Here is a 9351-nt window from a genome sequence, read left to right on the forward strand (position 1 = left end):
TGTCTTGGGTGGTTCAAAGTGGCCTTAAATAATAAAGGCTGCAGAGTGGGATGAAAGCTGCTGTTAGCTGTAGGAGCATGCAGGAATCCTAATCGGTGTCTAGAGTGCCTAAGTAGTCTCTGAGATCCAGTTATGCTACAAGCAATGAACAATCTTACTTTGCAGACACTGGTCCTTGATGCACCCAGAGAAATTTGAAATGTAATGGCAGAACCATCCCATGTGCCTTCAGCTGCTGTGAGAGCCAGCCCCGACAGCTTAAAAAATGGGAACTAGCATATGATTATTCATACTGAAACAGTCAAAGAAGACAGCAGTGGGGAACTAACTTCTGCCCGCAGCCTGCTTGTGCTTTTCTGGTCTTGGCTGAGATGAGAGGAAGGGCTCGACCTTCAGCCAAAAACCCCCTTGGCCACACTGAGATAAAACACGAGCAGAGGGGGTCAGCAAGGAGAGCAAAGTAGTTATCTTGTGACTTCCACTTTGGAAGGACGACATGGGGGAGAAAGCTAGAATACGGGGGAGGGAAAGCAGTGAAATCTGGTAAGCCTTTAGATTTAGGTCTAGTTTAACACACACCTACTTTGTGTCAAAGTAGGACAGTGCTTAAGAAAAGCATCTTTCTGACTGCTGCGATGGTGTTATAGGACAGCTCGCTTTGGAGCGCACAAGGAGAAGCTGTTCTTGACTAGATTGTGCAACATCTAGTTGTGACTATAACCAAGCCACCAGGTAATGGTGATAATTTAATGTGCTTGAGGGCAGATTGTTTCTTCAGAAGCTAGATGTAGAGTGAGATGAGGACAGGAAAACCAAGCATGTCACTTCCAAAATGACAGCACTTGGGCTGCTGAAGGTGGTCTGGTGCTTGCGCATGGGTGATGGGGTCCCACCATGAGACAGCAGCTAGAGATGGTGGGAGAAGGTGGCATGGCTGCAGGTAGTCATGAACACTTATCAGCCGCTTGAGCCTGAAGCGGTTGCGTGCTGATTACTCCCCTTGCCGGTGGCTTCAGACCAAGTAAGAATTTCAGTGGTGGGACTTCTGACCAGAACATTGTTTCAAAAGCACATTTGCCTTTTAAAAAATGAAACAGAAAAGGGGACCTTCAGGCCAGTCCTCAGTGTGACTAACAAGCTGCATGTGAAGGAAAACAAAGCAATTGCTAGGGTTTCTGTTGAGAGATAACGTACTTAATTACATGGTGCAGAATCCATAGATAGAACAGAGGAAACACAAGTGCTGAGGAGGAGATAGCTGTTGTGTATTCTGGTGGAAGAGGAGCTCTGGCGATGTTCAAAAGCTGTTCTCAGTGGACAGTTTCAGGTTTTCATGGTTTCCTCTCCAGGAAAGCTTGGCTACTTTGTAGGTGCCTAATGTCTTCAGGGACTTGGGATCTCTCCTAGGCAATCAGAAAAGCCAAGGTGTTGAGGCTTATAACGTGGATTAAACTGCCAAATGTTGATGGTATTCCCCAGGGAAGAGTCTCTGGGTCTGCTCAGCTTGCTCTGCTGTATGCTCTAAGAGAAGACAACAAAGCTAGGCAGGAGCCATAAATGGGTGGGCACTTAGTTTTATAACTAAGTGAAAATCCATGTGTATAAGGATAAATAGGTAAAAATAAATCCTGTGATGGATCTCCACTGCAGCTACTGAAGGGTCATCAAAAATTATTATTTCAAGATGTACTCAGAAATGGTTATTTCGGACCTACTGGTGCAAGGTGAGAAATGGAGGAAGAGTCCTGGAATAAGCCCTGTAAGCAAACTAACCTTCTGCTAGCTGGGAGCAAACCTCCCCTGTAGGTCTCAAAAAAGCCTGCTAATTAGGATGCTTCTGGGAAGAACGTGCAATGGGACCAACCCTTGGGCTTTTGGAGAGAGCAGACCTTGACTTTAGGAGCAGGTGAAGTTTTGCATGCTCCTTGGCTTCTCTGCGTGAGGCTGAACCTTCCCCTGACTGCAATGCGATACTTGGGCATGCCGGGAGCCTGCCAGGTTTTGGACAGAGTGCTGAGTCGGAGCTCGCAGCTGTAGTAGAGAAATCAGGAGAACCTTCTCCGAGATCATGCTGCCTCTGAAGAGCTTTGTTGCAAATCAGAGGGCTTTGATTTGTGTAGACCTGTTGACTCTCGAGCTATAGAAACCCTAAATTTCCAGTAGTTTTTGTCCAACAGGAACTGTTGGACCATCCCTGTGGCTTTAGGGCACTTGAGTCTTGGTGGTGCAGACACTGCACCCTCAAAGGCTGCAGGAACTGGTGAGACTGGAACTTGGCAGCGTCCTCAAGCTCGGTGATGGAGCGTGCCTCCAAGCCAAAGCCTGTCAGCGTAGGCTGCTCCAAGCCCGGTGTAGACCTGCACTCCCTGGCTAGGTGTCTTCTCTGCTCTGCCCTTAGGCAGGGCTTCTGTCGAGCACAGGGCTGCCTGCAGCGTGCGAAGGGGCTGGCTCCTGGCACACGTGTCCCGTGCTGTGATGGGGCACGGGGGAAGCTCTTGCAAGTGAGACCATTGCCTGCAGACTAGCAGGGAAATGAGAGGTGCCGCAGCTGAGGTCTCCTGCTGCTCTGCATCAGTAAAGACCCCATCTTGTGGCCAGGCTTTCAGGCTGGGCTTATTTGGGGGGAAGAAGCAAAAAGGAAGGTGAAAAAGACTTTTTTTATTCTTCAAGAATAGCTAAAAGAATTGTACCTATCAAGTGTCCAGCTGCATGAACGTGTGGACTAGCTGTTTGCACTTGGCTGTTTATGCCACGTGCAAGGCCTGACCCATTTCGGCCCTATGCATCTCCTGCCCCCCACCCCCCCGCCCCTGTCTACAGGCGCACAAGGGTGAAACAAGGCTTGACAGTCACTGAGATTTGTGGTGTAAGTTCTGCTTTTCTCTGCTGTCAACTAGGGAAGTAAAACTCAAAAATGACTGAGCTTCCCAGAAAGCAGGTAGGCTTCCAGCCAGAGGCTGATGGCTTTGTGTTCCTGCCAAGCCCTATAATGCCAAATTGAGAATTTTTTTTTTTTTCACTTTTTCTAGATATTTGAAGTCTCTGACTCTATGTAACAGTGCTGGGAATGGCATTAAGTGACCTAATGCTCATAGAGTTGATCTGTATTTGAGGGTGCTGCCCTTCTTAAGGGAGGTGAGACCCCTCCAGGGTCTGAGTTAGGAAGGGGGCAGTTCTGGTAATATTAATCTGGATGCTGGAAACAAACATTAGCAAAAATTATCCGGAAGGGCTTGTAACATGACCGCTGCAATCTAATCCAGGCCTGATGCCGGATATTGCCGTATTGACATTACATCAGAGCCATTCAGAGCAATGCTATAAATTAAGTATATTGGAGCTTGCTGTTTAGCCTCCGGCATGATTGAGCTCCCTTTGCGTTGCTTCCTGCAGTGTAAGGAACAGTCAGGATTTGGTTGGCCAGCACAGGCTCACAGTGAAGGCACAGACCCGCATCCACTTGACAAGTCTCTGCAGTGGTTTCTGGATGGTCTTCTGCTGGAGGTGTTCACCCGTACAGTGCTGTTGGCAGAAGCAGCGCGACGGTGACTGCTGGAGCACCACATGTATTGTGGCAGATCACGCCAAGACACCAGCCCATCCTGCTGTGGTGCAGTGGGGCCGGCCAGCGGGCAGCAGCTCCTTGGCTGTAGCACTGGGACATGGTAGGCAGGCTCGGGGCAGACCAAGAGGCAGGGACGATGGCAGTTCTCAAAGGCAGCTTCACCTGGGATACATCTTTTCCACCTTCCAGTGACTCTCCAGTTAAGGCAGCTAAGTGTACCCTTGCTGTTCGATATCCTGGGCATCTTGCATTTTCTTCCTGCTGGGAATGCAAGTGCCAGATGGTTTTCCTTTCTTCTTCTCTCTGTTCAGCTGCAAACTGAAATACATGCAACAAACTGAACTACATTCCCTCCCCGCTCCCTGTGCTGAGGGATGTGGTCCCTGTCTCCAGCCATGTTACACCTTTCTATTTCTCTGCAGTGCTCTGTCTTACTGGGAGCCTGAGTACTGCTAGAGAGGAGTTACATGGTTAACAGGGTTCCCTTTCTGCTTTCATAAGTTCCCTGCCAGCTCCCTGGAGGAATCGGCTTTCTCCACAGGTGTACCTTCCATCTGTCAGCAAGTTTGTTGAAAGGATTTTGACAGGCAACTTTCTTCTGTAATCCTCAATAGCTTTGAGTTTAAAATGTTTATGGCAAAGCTAATCCTATGAAACTCCCTGTAGTTTTAATAAACCTGTCCTCCAGCGAGACTCTTCTGGTTAGAGGAGGTAAATCTACTTTCTGCAGTGATAAATATCTGCAGAATTGGCTGTGGGGCAGCTTTAAAGTCACCTGCTTGGTCCACACTTAAAACTGGTATCTCTGCTCAGAGAGCATTTCGCTTAAAAGCAAGACCCCATGTGGTTATCAACCTTCATAACCAGTGTCAGGAATGAAAACTGTTGGAGTCGGCGAGTCTTTTGTAGCATGGCTGTCAATGTTGGACACTCCGTTTGCAGCTGGAAGGTAGGAGAATAAGTCATGCTGGGATTTCTGGATGTTTCTAGTCCCAATTCCCTTACTCAAAGCAGGACAACTTAGATGGGACAAGACCCTGAGTAACCTGATCAAGTTTTGAGTATCTCCAAGGATAGACAACCCAAAAGCTTTAGGGCAGGGGGATGCCTTCATTGTGCCCCAGTAGCTTTCAAAGATGGCTTTAACCTCACGGTATCTTTCATTTATATTTGTGCGGGTGTCACTCAGAGGGAGGAATGAATGGAGTCATCTCAAAGTTGTTAAGGCTTGTAAAAACACAGATGACTAGAGACCTCTGAACTTGGAGCACAAGGCAGCCTGGAAGCAGCGTATAAACGATTTGCTAAGGGTATTTTAGCACGTTGTGGTCGGCTCTGCCCCAGCCCCTCTGCGGGAGGCAGCATATCGCACAAACCCCGGGGCTGTGTGGTTAAACAGCCGCCATTAGCCTGGCTGGGAGAGGTGTGACATGGGTTAATCCCCTGGCACCACAAGGAGCTGCCGGATGGCCCGGGCATCGCATGCCCTACTTACCTTGGGGCGTGAAAGCTGGGAGCTGCCTTGGCATGCTGCCCTGTGCACCTTGTCCTGTATCGGTGGCAGCTGCTGATAGTCACAGGAGACTCTGCCCTCTTTAACATGACACCCATTTCCCTGGCCCTTCAGCCACCTCCTACCCGTGGCACAGAAGACATTTGTGCCCACTTCACGCAGCAAGACCCACTTCTGTGTGGAGGTGGCCTGTTTGCTGCGTCCCTGCCAGGCTGTGGAGCATCTCATGGAGCATCTCAGGTCTGCACAATGGTGGGAGTGGAGGCTCCTCTTGCTGCCTCTGCCTTGAGGAAAGGAGTAGAGGGTGTCTGGATCAGAGACTGGAGTACTCTGCTTGCTGTGTGGGAAGCTAAGGCTTAGCTGTAGCTTGATTTTTGGGAGAAGATGTTAGCCAGACCATGCCTGAATGGCTGCAAGGAGAGCTGCGGGCAGGAGTGGATGTTGCTGGAATGAGCAGGTCGGTGTGGTATTAGTGAGGGCGAGTCACTGCAGGCCACTCAAATGAGGGCCTGGGCTGGACCTTCCAGCATGAGCCCTTGGCCTCCTGATCACCACCCCAGATGTGGTTACCTAGGCCCAGAACAAACCTTGTCCTTGCAAACGCTTGTGAAAATGACTCAGTATTTGCAGAAGCCTTTCACATCCAATCCATTACCCAACCCACATGAGAAGGGACTGCCGAGAGGAGGCTTACAGGTTCTTACTCTGCTGGCCTGCTTCCCACATGGCCGTACCCAGGGTGTGTATGTGGTGGGGCAGTGTGCCCCTGGGGCAAGAGGACAACCACGAATATCCAAGCTCAAAGTGCCACTTGGCAGGTGTAACTACGCCAGCCGAGAGGCTGTATGGAGCAGCCGGGCTGCCACGGCATCCTGGGCTGCTGCTCCCACCCTAAGGGCGCAACATGGAGGCAAGGGGGATGCGAGCCCTTCCCGAGCTGCCCGCTGCCCCTCAGGCAGGGCAGCTGGTGCAGCAGTTGGCCAGATGCCTCGCTGTTGCCAGAGGTGCTGCCTGGGTGGCTTCAGCTGGCGATGGGTTTGCTGGAGCTGGAATGAGATTATTGCAATATCAAATGTGATGCTTCCCAGTAACTGAACTGGCCGAGGCAGCACTTGGCAGCCTGCTTGTGTGATGGCTCTGTGCTCCATCCTCTCCTTTATCCCTCCGTTGCCGCGGCATGTGAGGCAGGTAGAAGTGATGCTGTGCATTAACACTGTTATCCTCAATGAAGAAAATCCTGCGTGGGAAGAACATACTCTTACCGTGTGAGCTTTTAAGTCCTTATCTGTGCAAATGCCTGAGGCAGCTGTAATTTTAAAACCTAACATATTCTGTAGGCATCTCAGAAGCATGCCCTGTGCTTATGGGGAATGGAAAAGATGAATGCCCCATGGCTGTGGTATTGTTAGTCCATGCCACTAGCTCGGAAACCTAGACCATCTCCACCCTCTTGCTTTGACTGTCCCTCTCGCCTGCATCACAAAGTCTTAATCTCATCCCACAGGTGAAAGGTGTCTCTTTCCTAGAGGATTTTTCTCATTCTGGAAAATGCTGACCTTCTAAGAGATGGAGAATACCTTGAATAAAACCCAACCTGCCCCTCTTGCTGGGGGACTGGACGATGGTGTGATTTCCCAGCTGGCTCCCTCTGGGATGGGAGTATATGCCAGACGACTTCGAGCCAGCTGCATTCTGCGTCTCACTAGAGATGTGCGGGAGCACTTGAATGTGTGATGGGAACGTCAAATGACCGGGGCTTAACCCAAGCATCTCTCTTCTCTCTCCCTCTCTCGATGCAGGTGACGGAGCTGAATGAGCCTCTGTCCAACGAAGAAAGGAACCTGTTGTCCGTTGCCTACAAAAACGTGGTGGGGGCACGGCGTTCCTCTTGGCGAGTAATTAGCAGCATCGAGCAGAAGACCTCTGCTGATGGGAACGAGAAGAAGATAGAAATGGTCCGGGCCTACCGTGAGAAGATCGAGAAGGAGTTGGAAGCAGTGTGCCAGGATGTGCTGAGCCTGCTGGACAACTACCTGATCAAGAACTGCAGTGAGACGCAGTACGAGAGCAAAGTCTTCTACCTGAAGATGAAAGGGGACTATTACCGCTACCTGGCCGAAGTGGCCACTGGTGAGAAGAGGGCAACCGTGGTGGAGTCTTCGGAGAAAGCCTATAGCGAAGCCCATGAGATCAGCAAGGAGCACATGCAGCCAACCCACCCCATCCGGCTCGGTCTGGCGCTTAACTACTCGGTTTTCTACTACGAGATCCAGAACGCGCCGGAGCAGGCCTGCCACCTGGCCAAGACGGCCTTCGATGACGCCATTGCCGAGCTGGACACCCTCAACGAGGACTCCTACAAGGACTCAACGCTCATCATGCAGCTCCTCCGTGACAACCTAACGCTCTGGACGAGCGATCAGCAAGACGATGACGGTGGAGAAGGCAACAACTAGACCCCCTCGATGGACTGGCAGCCGCACGCTGATGCTAACTAAAAAAAACAGGGGTGGGGGAGGGAAAGGGAGGGGACACCTTCCCAGGGAGGCCCCCCACAACCTGTCTTTGATTGCCTCGTTGACATTTTTGCCAAAACACCACTAGTGGAAGTCAGGCTGGCTGTGCTGGTATGGAATAGCAGCCTCACTGGCATATGGACTGTTCTGTAGATTATTAATACAAGTGGAGCTGTCTTTAATTTAACTTTATCGCTAGAAATAAAAGGGTTTTAAGATGAATTCGCGTGGATGGAATGGCCCTCGTTTTTAAGGAAAGCAACGCAAAAAAAAAAAAAGGGAGTTCTGTGGTTCCAGTAAGGCTTCGTGCGTTTGTTTCTTCAGTCCAAGTGCCGTGTGTCCGTACCACGCCGCGGGGCGTCTCTCTGCAGCGCTCTGCCTGGCAGGGTGTAGCTTAAAATCCCCAAATTCAGAAGGAATTAAAAAAAAAAAAAAAAAAAAAGAAAAACTAAAGAATTTGGGGCTGCAAAGCCCCAGGATTTAGGCCATCCAATCTTTTTTTTTTTTTGTTAAGATATTTATTAGGGTAGCTTACAGTATTAACACTAAATTGCAGTTTACAGTATTTCTACATTACAGCCATATGACATCAAGCCTTTGATTGTTTTTTTCTTTTGCTAGTTTTTTTGGCTTGCCTTCCTGATCAGTCCTCGCCTGTGGACTGGCTTTAGCTATTCTGTGTCGCCCAAGGCAAGAAGACCGCCCGCCCGAGGAACATCAAAGCTGCTCTAGTTTTTTGGTCAACAGCTTAACAGGTGCTTGGCTAGCGGCTGTTTCAACTATTTTAAGTCCACAGCAAAAGGTTTAAGAACTTAATTAGACAAGGGGGAAGTGTTTAAACTTAAAATGCCACTTAAATAAAAAAAAAAAATAAAAAAAAAAATTAAAAAAAAAGAGCATTCAGGTCTGTATGTCATGTACTGTGTTTGGTATTTCAAAAGACCATCCTGATTTAAGGTGCCACAGCTGCTTCCTCAGGGATTGCACTGCCATTTCACTCTGCCTGACTTTCTCCCACTGTACCATGAGGTTTGTCAGCAGATCTCGGGCACCCAGGCTCCCTTGTTGGGTACCAGGGAAGCCGGGTGCGTTTTCCTTTCTCCTGGGGAAGCTTGTGGTGTAATGAGTGAACTTCAGGAGCTTAGAAACTAATTTGGTAGAGAAATCCTCAAGGGAAGAGCTACAATCATAGACATTTCTATCAACCATCGGGAGCCCAGGAACTTAGTTCTCTTCTTAGCAAAATCTTTTCTGAGTCTGTCTGATCTGGCTGGGGGTGGGAGACGGGGCATCTGAGTTGCTTAGCAGGTAATATTTACCCCATTTTGAGTAAATCTATTCTTTTTAATTTTTATTTATACATCGTTGTTGGAAGTTCACTGCTGTTCTCTGGCTCGCGGAGTGCTGTGCCACGCAGCTTTTCGCCTAAAGCTGCACAGTAAGGAAAAATCGCACTCGTGCATTGCTATTGTTTGGTTGGTTGGGGTTTCTTTTTTTCTTCTTTTTTTCAGAAACAAGCTTTCATTGTCCCTTTCGAGAGTCAGTCCGCAAACAGCGCGTTGTGGTGTTGCACACACGGTACAGCCGCTCCTGCTGGCGGGTTGCACGGGGAGACGTCGCTCCAGCTCCCTCCCCGCAGCCAAAACGAAGCTGCTTACCCCAACTCCTGGGGGAGCGAGCGGAGCCGAGGCTGGGGCTCGGCTACTCCAGCTGCTGCCCCGGCGATGCTGGCAAAGCTTTTCTTTTTGATTTTTTTT

General features: G+C 49.6%; 1 protein-coding gene across 1 annotated transcript; it reads left to right on the top strand.

Annotated features, from left to right (window-relative positions):
* Positions 1-6871: 6871 nt before the first annotated feature.
* On the top strand, positions 6872-7569 carry YWHAG (tyrosine 3-monooxygenase/tryptophan 5-monooxygenase activation protein gamma). The gene has a single exon (XM_009645123.2). The coding sequence runs from the start codon at positions 6872-6874 to the stop codon at positions 7532-7534; it is 663 nt and encodes a 220-aa protein (XP_009643418.1). The 3' UTR covers positions 7535-7569.
* The last annotated feature ends 1782 nt before the right edge of the window (positions 7570-9351 follow it).

The sequence above is a fragment of the Egretta garzetta genome, unplaced genomic scaffold (genome assembly GCF_000687185.1).
Source record: "Egretta garzetta isolate BGI_Z169 unplaced genomic scaffold, ASM68718v1 scaffold108, whole genome shotgun sequence".
Classification (NCBI taxonomy): Eukaryota; Metazoa; Chordata; class Aves; order Pelecaniformes; family Ardeidae; genus Egretta; species Egretta garzetta.